Source organism: Gambusia affinis, linkage group LG15 (assembly GCF_019740435.1).
Source record: "Gambusia affinis linkage group LG15, SWU_Gaff_1.0, whole genome shotgun sequence".
NCBI lineage: Eukaryota > Metazoa > Chordata > Actinopteri > Cyprinodontiformes > Poeciliidae > Gambusia > Gambusia affinis.
Genome location: NC_057882.1, coordinates 26,247,989 through 26,262,621, shown reverse-complemented (window position 1 = coordinate 26,262,621; position 14,633 = coordinate 26,247,989). Strand labels below are relative to the sequence as shown.

The following is a 14,633-nucleotide window of genomic DNA, read 5'->3' as shown; positions in this document are numbered from 1 at the left end:
ATAATTTATCCAGATCAGAAAACAATAAAAGCATATTATGTTAATTTCTGGTCTGTTTTGTTGCTAAAATCCTGACTTGTTATGAAATTATTCTTAAAAAATTAAGTTTCTTTCTTGGATACATAAGAAGGCAATCATGTAGAATATTTCTACTTTACTTTTTGTTTGTAAAGAAATTGAGGTGTGACTCACATTTGCTTTATGTGATTTGAACTTTGAACTCTAAGATTATTGCCCTCTACTGAGAGGGAAACTAACTCAAAAGCAAGGAAATCCATTTTTTAAAACATAAACCACAACATTTTGCATATTTTAATTGAATCTGAGACATTTTTGAATGAAAAACTTTGCAGTGTGATTATTGTGTTTTCAGTCCTGGTGTTCGTGCTCCTGCCCCGGTACGAGCCAGCGCAGGCTGTCCGCCCGCAGGATGGCGTAGATGATGAAGGCCGTGATGAAGAGGATGGAGAAGACGAGGAGCCAGTCGATGCCTCTCACCGGGACGCTGGACAGGGGCCCCATCTGATCTCCCTCTGTCACGTCTCTGTTGGGGCCCGCTTCAAACCCTGAAACCAAAACATTCTGCTTTAACCTTTTAGTTCATCTAAATTTTATTTCTTTACCCGTCTGAAGAGTCCTCAGAAACACCAACCTTCCCCTGGGAGCCAACTGATGATTATAGACTATAATCAATGATTTAAACTTCACAACATCTGCTTAGACGTTGACCTTAAGCAATAAAATTCATTAGATTTTTACATAATTGCTCCTGTCAGAAATTTTAGACGTAAAATATTGCAGAATAAACCCTCATTTTGAAAGTAGAGATCCTGTGATATAGATTTTCAGTTTTATTTTATCAAATTTGACTGAGTTATATTCTTTATTCCTAGAAGAAAAATGAGCAGAAAGTTATTTGAAATTCCAAGTAGGTTTGAATTTAACAAAAAAATTACAAGACTATCCCAATTTATACATCAAAGCATATGTCTCTAACTTTTATCTTTATTTTATCAAATTAATAAAAAAAGTACAAAAACATGTTTGTTGATTTATTCATCACTCAATAATTTTTATTTCTAAAACACCTAAAAGTCCTGTAGAGAATTATAAACAATAAACCCACAATGTAAAAAACAATTCGATCATCAATAGTAGGAAAAACGTATCGACTGGGCAGAAAAATTCATGGACAGAAATAAAGAGATCACTTAAATATGATTTTATATGCATTTAATTAACAGGAGAAAACATTAATTTATTTTCAATCAGAACCGATCAAGAGGCAGCTGATCTATTGATCGGTTCATCGCTCTGTAGAACGATCAACCAAACTTTATGTTTTCAGCCCCAGGAGTCCAAGATGTTTCTCTGAGCTGAAATCTGCAGCCATATCCAGATCACACACACACACACAGGTCTCACACACACACACACACAGGTCACACACACACACAGGTCTCACACACACACACACACACAGGTCTCACACACACACACACAGGTCACCCCCTGCTGGCTCTACCTGTCTGGTTGGTGATGAAGGCGGTGAGCATCTCCAGCGTTCGGTCCGTGTGGTTGAAGCGCGCCATAGGTTTGGCCCCCTGAAACAGCAGGATGTTGGGAACGGCCACCGTCCCAAACCTGGTGGAGAGACTGGCAGCGAAACACAACCAGGACAAAAGTTCAAGAGATGGAAACTAGAAACAAAACTTATGGTTCCTCATTTAATTGTTACTAACGTATCAATTTCAGCACTGAGAGAGAAAGCTTTGCAAATTATCAACCTGTAATTTATTGTCAATTAATGCTTTATTAGATTAAAATGAATTCCAATCAATTAATTAATGACGTCAGCTGACCGATTAGTTAGTGTTTGGAAGTCAAGCTACAGTGTTGTAATACAAAATAATTCATAATTCCACATGTTTCCACTCAAATAAATGGAAAAAGTATCCATCCAAGAAATTACTTAAGTAAGAGTGAAAAAGTATTTGGTAAAAAGTTACTGAAGTACTGAACTGATCAAATTATCAATCATTTAAGATTTAAAAATTACATCATCAGATGGACAGAAATGTAAAGTTAAGTGGAGATTTTGGTATTTTAAGAACCAAAATGACAATAAATCATAGAAGGAACAAAAATGAACCAAATTAGGCAAAACAAAAATTTTCCAAATCCGTTTCTTTCAATAAAGAAAATAAGAAACTAATAAAAACTGCAGGTGTGTCTGGTGAGTTTTTGTTTGTTTTCATTCAGTGGGAAGGAAATCTAAAAGTTGTTCTTAAGTAAAAGTAAAAAGTACAGTGTAGTAAAAATACTCCTAATAAACAAGACAAACTGAACAAGTTGCTCATTATTCCATCCATAGTGAAGAAAATGTCTAGTTTTTAGTTTGACTCAAACTCTGTTTATTTAAACAATCATAAGGAAACTAAGCCACAGAGTAAATAAAACTAAAATGAATGTTGTTTTTAACGGAAATGAGGCGTATTTACACCCTAACCACGTTACATCCACCTGCTGTGCTGCGAGGCATCCAGTGCCAGGAAATGCATGCTGGGAAAAACGCGTGGCAGGGCGTTGAAGTGCGGCGCCAGTTTGGCTGAGAACTGACACCAGGCTGTGAAGAACAGAACCACAGAGCACTCTGTGCTGTTGGCGTTGAGGAAATCCATCAGGTCCTGAAAGACAGGAGGAAAATCCTCACCTGCTGCTCAGAAACAGTAAAAACCTCTGAAGTTTTACTGGCTGGAACAGAAAACAAGCAGATCAATCTCTGTAAAATATACGAGCTTTTACACAACAACATCCTAAACACATCATCTGACTGTTTCTTTAGATCATCACAGGACACGTTGTGTTTGAGGATCTTTTAACCAACTTCACTCTGTCAGAGAGTTTTCATGTATTAATTACTAGAAACCAAAGCAGTTTTCAAACCTGGGTGCAGCTACTGAAAACAAACCAAAGAAATGTGGCTAATTAGTTCATTCGTGACTTCCCAGTGAGGGAGATTACATTTTTAAATTATTCCAGGTTTGGATGGACTTTTTCATTTAGTAAATTCAATCAACTATTGAAATTGACAGCAAAAAACTCACATTTTGCTAAGTATTTTTGTTTAGTTTCTACTGCAAATATTTTAGTACATTTTAAATTAGACAAAACTAACTGACAAGTTCAGCAAGATAAAATAAAAAGTTTTTCTTACATAGGCAGATGTTTTCTCTTAAAACAAGATATTTTTTTTCCATGTTATAAGTGAAATTGTCTGCAAGAGGAACTCAAACATTTTCATCAATATTAAATAACTGACTTGAAACAAGTTCCTGTTATTTGCTGAAAAGTTACTTGTAAGTTAGTTTTGTCTTATTTCAAATGTACTAAGATATTTTCACTAGAAACTAGACCAAAGTGACTTGATGATGTTTTGTGTTTTGGCATTTTGGCAGATTTGACACTGAGGCAGGAAGAAGTACCTGTGAGGAGCTGAGGACCTGAACGGTGAAGCTCTCCAGTCCTGTGACGTTCCTCTTGTCACAGTTCACTTTATACGTCTTTGCCGTCTCTGTGGTGTTCGCTTCTTCAGCTGGAAGTTCTGCAGGGATCATCTCAAGAGTGACCTGGAAGTGAAACAATAACAATAAAGGTTCTGTGTGATTGTTTTCAGCCCTAGTCCTTCAGTCATTTCACAGCAGCGTGTATTTCAGTTTCTGAGCTCCAGCTGAAGAACCTGCTGCATTGATTCTGCTTCCGGCTCCTCCAGCAGCTCCAGGTCTTCGGCCTGCGCAGGCGAGACGCACCGATCGCCGTTCCCGTCGCAGGGGGGAGAGAAGCCAGACTGGAAGTCCTTCACATTCCTGGGAATCAGGGATTCGATGTCAGACGGATCGATCGGGGTTTCAGTCCCCATCACTGCGTCTGCGATTTCAGCCGTCTTAAACTGCCTTTTGGGCAAAGAGTCCAACTCCTCTGACTCAACAAAGCTGGGTTTATTCTCCAACTCCTCTGACTGAACAACCTGAGGAGACTCATCAGTTCCTGAAGAAAAATAGAAGATATCTCACTCAACATTTCTAATTTGGTCCAATCACGAAAGTTCAAACTCGAATCTCACAGAGAGAAGGGGTTCCCTTATGAAAACCCATCACAGCCTTAAAGCTGCAGTAAGTAACGTTTATAAAAAATATGGTTTGCCAACACTGATACTCCACTAATATTTACAAAAATTTTTCACTATATTTTGTCCTCTGTTAGCTTTTATTTTATTTAGTTTTGACCAAGTGTGCATTTCAGATTTCTTTTAAATATGGGTTAATATTTCCAACTTGTTTATTCCGAAACCTACTTCACGGAAGAGTCAAAAATACAACGTAAAATTATATTTATAATCTATAAAGAAGATATAATACAGATCTTTATAGTGTAGTAAACAACTACCTATTTTATTAAGTGGGAAAAATATCGCATTTACGTGTTTAAATTAGCTAGCTTAAGATATTAATGAAAAATGGCGTCACATTACAAGACGATAAATTGACTTAAACAGAAATAAAGACAACACAGAACCTTTAATTATTGCTTATATATACAAACTTAACATAAATGTTCTATTTATTAGCATAATTGTCGGTTAATCTTCATAACATTGACAGTTAGTGTCCTACCTTCTGCTGTCTGAGCCGATAGACTCAACATGGCGGAACTATGAAAAATAAATAACAAAACAAACGTTATAAAAGGTTTACGATACTTTCGCGACATATTTTAGTTTTTAAGACGACCAGGCGGTCAGAGAAGAGAAGATGAGGCCATTATGATGAGATGTGAGAGCAGCATTTGTTTCCTAGGAACAAATATTTCACACTCTGGCGGAACTATATAAATGATACACCGTAAAATTTAACTTCCGGGGTACTGTTTACAAACGTTTAAAGGTTTGTTTACGTAAATAATGAATAATAACGGATATGTGCTCTTACTTTAATATCTTTCTGAGTTAATTTTTCATTTATTTATTTGCTTTTCGATTTGTTTGTGCTTGATATGTAACACCCTGGCATTACTGTCTTGTCTGTTTTATTACTCATTTGTGTTGTTAATTTTGCTTGTTTGTAAACCCCTTTATTATCAATAAAGAAAAAAACAAGAATAATAATTCATTCTAAACAATATGTTTGCATATATTAAAGGAGAAAAACATTTTGATCTTATTTTTCTCATTTACAAATAAATGTTTACTTTTTTATTTTATATTTTAACTTTGTAGATTGAAAGATTCTTGAATATTGTCAATAATAATTTTCGCAGCTATTATTTCTATATCATTTATGTACCCTCTCCTTATTATTATTATTATTATTATTATTATTATTATTATTATTATTTGCTGATATAACATATTGTGTTGTGTACAAGATCTTTTTTTATGTTTTTATTCAAACTAAAGCATATTTTAGGGTTCATGGGGGAACAAAAACTAACATTACTTTAGTAGAGCTTTTTCTTCTTTCATTACTTCCAGAATTCATTCATTTATTTCTATTAGGCCTCCAAATAAAAGGAGCAAACCCATTGTTTTTAAGGCAAAATTTTATAAAAGCTTTAAAGAAAAATCTTTAACAATACCTCAAGTGGAATAGTGGAAGTTCTTTTTTCATTTCTTTTTGATGTTCTTTGTGAAGGAATGAAAAGGTTTAAATGTACAATAAAACTTAAACTCAGGTAAAAGGGAAGTGGGAAGGTTTTGTAACCAATTACCTTCCAAGAACAAAGTAGAACTTTATAAGTCCACTGAGGATAATCAATAACTCCCAGTGAATTTATCATGAAGAAATAAAAAGACTTTTAAAAATTTAATAAAAACATCTAAACTGGTTTAGACAGTTTTATCCAACATTTATCTGGTTTTAAGTTACCTTGGTAGTAAATGAAATGACATTAATGTTAATCATCATATCATTACAATGTACTTAAATATTACATCTATAAATGTCTTTATATTGACATACACTGTAAAAAAATAAAGGATTTTCAGACACTGAACAACAAACTCTACAGTCAGAAAAGCAAAACAATCATAAAAGCAAAGAAAAAATTACTCATGTTTTTTTTTTATTACACAACTTTTCAATATTTCACAACAATCATGCAGGAAGAGTATGGCAATCTGTACAAAGCTTTATAAGCTTTGCCAATCACACAGAAATAACTGGGCTTCACATTTTCTCCAAAACACAAAGGTGAGAAGAAGCTGCAGGCGGTGAAACACAAAACGGTAACAGAGATCAAATTTTAATAACTGGGATCCTTGGTTTGCAATGTCCTGTTTAAAATACTAATAATCAAGAATTGTTTAGGTATTCTCTCTGCTCCTTACATACAAACAGTGGACCTCAGGCCTAATATTAACTGACACAATGTGCTTTGATGAAGTAAAGTTTTTCTAAATTCATACCAACATCTGTCTTTTTAACAACAACAACAAAAAAAAAAACAGCTTCAGTTTAATATCTAAATCCCAGAATATAATTGGACCAAACTTTCACTCAATTCTCATTTTTACCAGCTGCATCAGTTGCTATAGAAACTTGGAACCTGTTCTTGGGATTATTTATGCCATAATTTTAAACTAAATAAATGTTAGCTTTTATTGTTAGCATTTCACAATAACAGATTAAAAGTCAGGTTGTCACAAAAACAACACAAATCATGATAACTCTTATTAATGGAAAGTTATTAATGATAATTCTACATTAATAAAAACCTTCTGCTACAGTAAAGACAGAAAATTTACATTGAATTGTTAGCGCTAACAAAATCATGCTAATGCTAGCTCCTCCTGCTAACTAGCAGGATGTGAAGCAATAAATTATTTTAAAAAGAAAGAGTATTGTTTGGAAAAACAATGTAAAATATTCCAGAATATTAATTATGAAAGTTTTACAGTATGGATGGACTTATTTTAACATAATCTTGTAAAGACAAAGTTAATCTAAAAACCACCAATATTTATGACAAAGGAAAAGACTAAAACTCCCATTTAACAATTTAGTATAGAATTAAACTACGAAAGTGGAAATTCAGTTGTTTTTATCTGATGGAGGTTAAATATTAAAGTGTTAAAAATAAAATACAAATCTGAGTTCTGTCTCTATAAACAAGATCTTCAGAAAATTTAAATTGTGATAATATACACAGAAATACAAAGCAGATAAACAGTGCAGAGAAATCTTTAGTGTTTTATTATTTCAACATAGATTATTTTTAGTTTAATTGCTGTTAAGATTCTTTCTCTAATTAGCTATTTTATCTGGTAAAAAGAAATGTCATTTCTATTTTGCATTTCTTTTGAGAATGTTTTGAGAAAACGGGACAGATGTGTGAATCTGACGGTGCAGCAGGACTTTATGCTACCAGCAGAAGCTAGCTTCACTGTGAAATGAAAACATTAAGTCTAACAATAATACAGTCAGAATTATTTAGTTTATACCTTTATCATGAGAGTTTGAAAGAAAAAATCTGATTTAAATCAAGAAACTGGATTTTTAGTGTTTGGTGTCAAAAAGGAAACATAAATCTGTTTATTATCCACATACAAAACTTCAGAGATTTAAAATCCCTACAATCTAGACAGAAAGTGTACAGTATTATTTAGTTTCACCACAAATTATATTTACTTTTAATAATGCTTTTCAAACCAAACTCATGCTAGCTTCCTTAGCTAGCTGTGATGGTGTAAACTGTTTCTGATTTTGGGTAAATTAAGTTACATTTCTAAACATTTTCACAAAATCAGGACAAATCTTTCAGTTTCTCATTTCTGAAGGACTTCAGAAAATTAGCCTGGAGATTAAGACATAAGGATAAAATGTAAATATAAAGACAGCTGATATGTTTAACAATACAGACTAAAGCTAGCATTCCTGTTGCCATCCTGACATATTTTGAAAAAAAAAAAAAAAAAGATTTAAACCAAAATGTATCTGTTAAACAGACAAAACGTTTTACAAAGAGGATATTTCTTTCACAACATAACAGATTAATAGAAAAATCAGACATAAAGCAGATGATATGAATGCATTCATTTAAGAATCTAATGCAACACGTTTTACTTCACCCATGTTTTGTTTATGATTTTTTGGACGGTTTGCTTTTCTATTTACATTTTACAGAACAACTTGATGCTGAATCGAACCTTTTGAGATGCTGCGATCTTTGGTAAAGAAGAGTTAAAAAAAACATTTTCTGACTTTTTCAGTACATTTGTTCACACTGCACAGTTAATCCAAACATTTAACAAAATGTACACAAGTTAAAAGACCAGAAAAGTAAAAAGCATAGCATACATACAGTAAATTATTGCACCAAATTTACCAACTTCAAATGGTTCCCAAGAAGAGCAACTGAACCAAGCTGAACTAAACTTGGACTATGCCATATTTCTGGATGGGGCTTCATAAAAACATTATTTTTCCATAAAGTTTGATTTCAAGAGCTTAAAGGCTTATGATGAAACTAGAAACACACAAAAATAAATAAGACAAATACATATAAAATTGGAGCTTATGTCACACTGACAAAACAGACAAAGCAGAGTTCATCTTGTAAAAATTAAAATGCCGATTAATAATTAATAAGTTCCCAGACAGAAAAGTGAAAGAATCTTTATATATTTTAACAAACGTATCAAAGTAATCCAGTCTTTAAGGTTAATTTGACAGTCATGTTTCTACTCTCTGAAACTTTATTGGAACAATTAGACAGAAACATGGATTCTTATTTATTCCTCAGATATTTTCTGATTTCAAAAAGCATCTTGTTTATCTACAGTTATTAGTAATGAGGTAATGTTCTTCATACGTTGAGATATAACCACACATGGATAATGTGTAGGAAGTATTGCCTCAAAAAAATCTACTAATGAAACGTAAGTGGAGCGATCCATCGTTTGGGAAATGTTTAAAAATGCAAATTTCACCAAGAAAACAGAAATGAACCAATTAAGTTTAAAAGGACAAACTGAGTTCTGCAGGATTATTATCCAAATCTTACCTGTGGCAAATACTGAAAGAGAAAACAACACGTTTTGTTTTGTATTTATAACAGAAACAAACATTACTAAGACAGATGACAGTCCTATTTGTCACAGTCTGCAGGCCGAGGGAGCCGTTAGACAAAAACATGCAAATAACAATAAAGACATTTTGGAGCAAAATCTTCAGTTTCAGTCAGCAGAGTCCAAATAAACCGACTTTATCTGAGTTATGGAGTTTAAAAGAGTCCAAACCATTTACAGATTAATTTTCTGGGTGCAGAAACAAATCCCAGCATTCCTTCTCTTCTGCTTAGACTCTCCGTTCACATTAGCTTACAGGCTAAATACATTTCAGAAAATGAAAACAGATAAATTTAAAAACATAACTTCAAAAGCATTTAAGCATCAAGTGAAAACTTTAGCAACAAAAAAAACTGAGATCATCCTGGCAGAAACGTGGACGGGAGAGACACGCTGTTGTTTGTGAGCATAAAGTTTATCAAATGTGCAAAATGATCTCAGTTTTTATTTTCCATGTGAATAACTCAGGCTTATTAAAATATTTATCGACGTCTGGAAGAGAACATAAAGATGAGCAACAAGCCTGAACACACCTGACAGGAAACGTGATGACAGGATTATATTTGCCCTTTTCAGAAGAACAAGAAACAAACTCTAATTTTCTTTGTTTCTCATCCTCAGTCACATGATCAACAACAGGAGGTTACTACTGCCAGAAACCACAAACAAGAAGACAGGAAGTGGTTGGAGGATGATGGTTTTTAATGACTTAAGAGTGATTTTATTTAATTATGTTTTCTATTTAATGGAAACACTGCAATCATGAAATTGTGTTTTTGACAAAATTTTGTGCACATTAGTAATTGAAGCGCAGCTAATGGAGAAATTAATTTTCCATCTGAAATGGATTTAAAATGCTACATATTTAAGTGGAGCTGCTGCTCTGCAGGCCTCCTGCTGTCCCTGTTCCATCAATCTGTTGGAGACCTCCAGCGTTAGCATTAGCATTAGAAACAAACGGTGGTTTATCAGGCGGCAGGCACACAAATGACACCAAGACAACAAGATTTTTTTCTAAAAAGTGTCACAAATCAAAATGGCAGCCGGCCCCAACAGGAAGCAGCGGCGTTCCCGGCCAGGTCAGGGTGAGGTGGAGACGGTGCAGAGCCGGTCCTCGGCGGCCGCCTTGTCTTTGCAGGAAGGTTCACAGAGGATGTCTTTGTGCGGCAGAGGGTAGGGGAACGCCGCCGCGCTGCAGCTGCTGCTGTAAGCCAGTTTGTTGAGGCGGGACAGGCCCTTGATGCTGCCGGGGGGCCGCCCGGGGCTGACCTTGTACCCCGCGGCCCGCGTGGTGCCTAGCGGCCTCCCTGGGCTCGTCTTGAACCCGGCGGCCCTGGTGGTTCCGAGGGGCCGCCCGGTGCTGGTTCTGTATCCGGCCAGCTTGGTGGTGCCCAGCGGCCGGCCGCGCCGGCCCGACTTCCCGGCGCCTTTGGTCTTTTTCTTTGCCTCGCCGGGCGTTTGCTCCGAGCCTTTCAGGCCAGGTATTTTTCCAGGTGCGCGCGGGTCAGCACCCAGAAGGTCCTGTCTGTGGCACCCCAGCGGCTTGTGGCTCTGGGCGGGTAAGGCCATCGGCGCCAGCGTCATCTGCAGAGAGGCCGGCGGCGGAGGAGGGTAGAACTTGCTGGGCTGCGAGGCGCAGAGGTCGAAATGAGCGGCGGGGTGGTGAGCGTCCTCCGCCAGGCAGGACGGCCTGCTGCTCATGCAGAAGTCGCTGCTGGTCACCTGGCGCATCATCTTTGCTGGGGGTCAAAGTAACGGGTCGTTACTGCCGAGGAAACGCCGAGGAACTCATGGCTTCAGTCATACAAAGTGTTTGAGACGGACTGAATAACTGTGACTGGTAAGGAAAATCAATTAATCGCATTATAAACTGAAACAAAATCTATTTTCATTTGAATGATTTATTGTTTTTCTCTTTCTAAAAGGAGGATCATAAAAGTTTTCAGTGTGATCTTTTATTTTTAACCTGTTTTTGAAGGACAATTTTGTGTCCAGAGTTTTCATAATTCATTAAAGTTTTTGTTTCTATAGTTTTATTTATTTTGGATATTTAACGTCTTCCGGTTCCAGCGTTAAATGTTCATTAGAATTTAATGTTTATTGATCTTTGATTATCTGTTCTTATTATGCCAATAACATTATTTACTGGAAAATTGTCTCAAAACAATTTTATCGTTTATGGCAAAAACGTCTGGGAAAATTTATCTTCCAGCAAAATCAGCTACCTAGAAAATCTTTGTCTATATGCCGATGATACGTTGTTATTATTCAAAGACCCAAAAACATTCCAGCTGTTATTAAACATCTGATTTTCTGCACTGAGATACAATATTAGAAATAGATTTTTATGTTCAATACACTTTCAACTGTGATAGTTTTTTAAAAAGTGATTTGACTCATCCTCCAGTATTTCTATTTTTAATAACTGCAGTGTTTTCTGTTATAATCTTGAACAGTATAATATTAATATTATTATATTATCTTGTTCTTATATATTTTTAACACGTTTTTGTGAACTTTAATAAACCTGTTTCTATTCTATTCCTCAACAATTGAAAGTAATTAATCAATTCAGTAAAATTATTCAGTAGACTGAAATAAATCTGCAATTCTTCTGTTAGATAATCTAAAATAGGATTAGATTAGATAGGATTATATTATCTAATGTGGACAAACCGGACCATCTCCTCTCAATGGACACACTGATCCACAGTTTTTACCTTTCGATACGATATCTGAGGTTTAGTACCGACCGATATCGATACAGATTGACTTTAAATGTTTCCTTTTTTAAACACAGACACAAATGAACTGAATTACAAATTATTTGAGAACCTAAATCCGCCGACAGCTTCACCAGTTTGATCAAATGTGTAAAAACAACTTTGACTTGTTCAGTCAGAGCAGTTAGGAGAAAAACAACCAGTTAACCTGACAGTCGAAGCGGAGAACCCGGAGAGAACCCACCATGCACAGGGAGAACATGCAAACTCCATGCAGAAAGACCCCGGGCCGGGAATCGAACCCAGGACCTTCTTGCTGCAAGGCAACAGCTCTACCAACTGCACCACTGTGCAGCCCATCTTTCAAATGACTCGGAAACTGTAATTAGGAATTATAAATTAATGTAAAATAAATAATTTCACTTTCAGGCAGAAAACCAAAATTAAAAAACTTCCTCAAATTAATTTGATATTTTCCATGTCGGGCTGCACAGTGGTGCAGTTGGTAGAGCTGCTGCCTTGCAGCAAGAAGGTCCTGGGTTCGATTCCCGGCCCGGGGTCTTTCTGCATGGAGTTTGCATGTTCTCCCTGTGCATGGTGGGTTCTCTCCGGGTTCTCCGGCTTCCTCCCACAGTCCAAAAACATGACTGTCAGGTTAACTGGTCTCTAAATTCTCCCTAGGTGTGAGTGTGTGTGTGTGTGTGGTTGTGTGTCCTGTGTGTCTCTGTGTTGCCCAGCGACAGACTGGCGACCTGTCCAGGTGACCCCGCCTCTCGCCTGAAACGTAGTCGGAGAGGCAGCAGCTCCTCAAGGTGTTAGAAAATGGATGGATGGATTTTCCATGTTAGTCAACCAACTAAAAAATGGTTTAAGTTCTTAGACGGTAAAATCTCTACATTTTAGTGGAAAAATAAACCACAAAGAGTAAAGTTATCAAATCAAAACAATGTAGAAATTCTTACAAATACAAATCTGAAAAGTTATGGCTGTTCTACTCTTAAACCAACAACTCAACTTTTTAGTAATAAATCAATCACATGTACAATTAAAAGATTCACTGCAACACTGACTGCTACAGCATCACCATCCACAACAACGTTTAGGGGTTTTTGAATGATCTGAAATATAATTTGAATTTTGGATGAAGAAAGCATATTTTAATTGAATTGAACATAATTTAAATTTATGTGGTGTTCAAATTTACATTTGCTTTAAATGGGGGACAGGTCTATGGAACACCAAAACTGACATCATTAAAAATAAAAGCAGAAGTATATATATATATATATATATATATATATATATATATATATATATATATATATATATATATATATATATATATTTTGTTCTTCCTTCTCCTTATTCATGTGTTTTGTCAAGAAATTAAAATGTTTGCCCCTGCGTTTTCAATAAATTCATGTATTTCTGGGGAAAGAATTTTTTATATATATATGTATATAGTTGAAAATATGTGTAAAAGGAAAAAACTTTCTATATATTCCTGCTTTTATTTTTAATTGCCAGTTTTAGTTCTCCATTGTTGTCCCCCGAAAAACTCTTTGTTAAATAAAACATTGACCTAATTTTCCTCTAACATCAGAACCTTCAGAAGAGTGCAGATTTCCCTCCAAGCAAACCAAAAAAAGCGCAGATTAATTAACAAAGTTAATTAACATCTTACTCTCTAAATATCTTCATTTATTCTCTGCTGGGATTAAATCACATCAATAATGACGTTAGAGTGATGTAGAGTTTACTATCAATTACTGTTTTCCATTCACAAATAAATACGCGCACATGGATTCCGCATCTTTGCGTCCAGACACAAAAACCGCTCGGTGACTCCGGCTGCCTCCAGCCTGGTTCTGGCCCGGATCGCGGTCCAGCAGAAAACATGGCAGCATTGTGAAAAAGTGACAATATTTTAAATAAGAAAATCCTAAAACTCTCGGGGTTACTGTACCTCGATTGTTCGCAGATCAAGCAGAAGGGTTAAGGAGAAAAATGATCTTTCATCCCTCAAAGCGGGAGTCGGTCCATTTTCCCCCCTCTGTTATTTTTCCACCTCACGGCTCGGTTCGGTTTGGCTCGGCTCACCGTGAAGTCAAACACATAGAGCCGGTGCGACGTGAGAAGCAGCGAGGCCGAAGAAACGGTTCCTTTATTCCTCAGCTCCGGTGGTTTGGATAAGAAGCGCAGCCATTTTCCATTAAAAATTAATAAGAATGGAGAGCGCAGTCTGAGCATGCGCACAGCAGCCGAACAGCGGCCGAGGTTTTCCAGCCTTTCCGCTTCATGAGCCGCTTTGACGCGAAAAACAGGAGCGATTAACAGCCGTAGGTGAATGAAAACGGAAAGCGTTGCTTCATTTTTAACAACAATGTCGAGAAAACACCAGTAGCTGAGGGCTAATGCTTTCTAAACGCCGCTCGCTGTGACGGTGGGAATTCCGTTCCTTTCTAGGAGATCCGCACCATTTAGCTCATCACACCAAAGTAATTCAGCTTCCAAAAGTTGGTAATTTCGTCCAACAGTTCAATAAATGTGAATAACATCGGAAATGTACTTCACTTTTACATGTTTCTGATCACACAAGTTTTAATATCAGACAGAGTACATTAAAAAAGCAGTTTTGAAATTATTTCAGTTGAGAAAGTATACACTCACCATGATTACATTCAGCTGTGATTTTTATTTATTACTGCATGCCTGAATGAATAAATCAAGAAACAGAACCCGTCTGACCACATGAAGTGGGCTACAAGACGTAAAATTAGCAATTT

The 14,633-nt window shown here is 36.0% G+C and overlaps 2 protein-coding genes across 2 annotated transcripts; both read right to left on the bottom strand.

The window, feature by feature from the left end:
* Positions 1-297: 297 nt before the first annotated feature.
* Positions 298-4,884, bottom strand: txndc15 (thioredoxin domain containing 15). The gene is made up of 6 exons (XM_044141469.1): positions 4,674-4,884; positions 3,740-4,047; positions 3,486-3,629; positions 2,524-2,687; positions 1,526-1,656; positions 298-566 (listed from the first exon to the last, which is right to left on the bottom strand). Exons 1-6 carry the CDS (start codon positions 4,768-4,770, stop codon positions 370-372), a joined length of 1,041 nt encoding a protein of 346 aa, XP_043997404.1. The 5' UTR covers positions 4,771-4,884; the 3' UTR covers positions 298-369.
* Positions 4,885-6,103: 1,219 nt separating this feature from the next.
* Positions 6,104-14,333, bottom strand: lg15h5orf24 (linkage group 15 C5orf24 homolog). The gene is made up of 2 exons (XM_044141468.1): positions 13,814-14,333; positions 6,104-10,863 (listed from the first exon to the last, which is right to left on the bottom strand). Exon 2 carries the CDS (start codon positions 10,856-10,858, stop codon positions 10,205-10,207), a length of 654 nt encoding a protein of 217 aa, XP_043997403.1. The 5' UTR covers positions 10,859-10,863; positions 13,814-14,333; the 3' UTR covers positions 6,104-10,204.
* Positions 14,334-14,633: the final 300 nt, after the last annotated feature.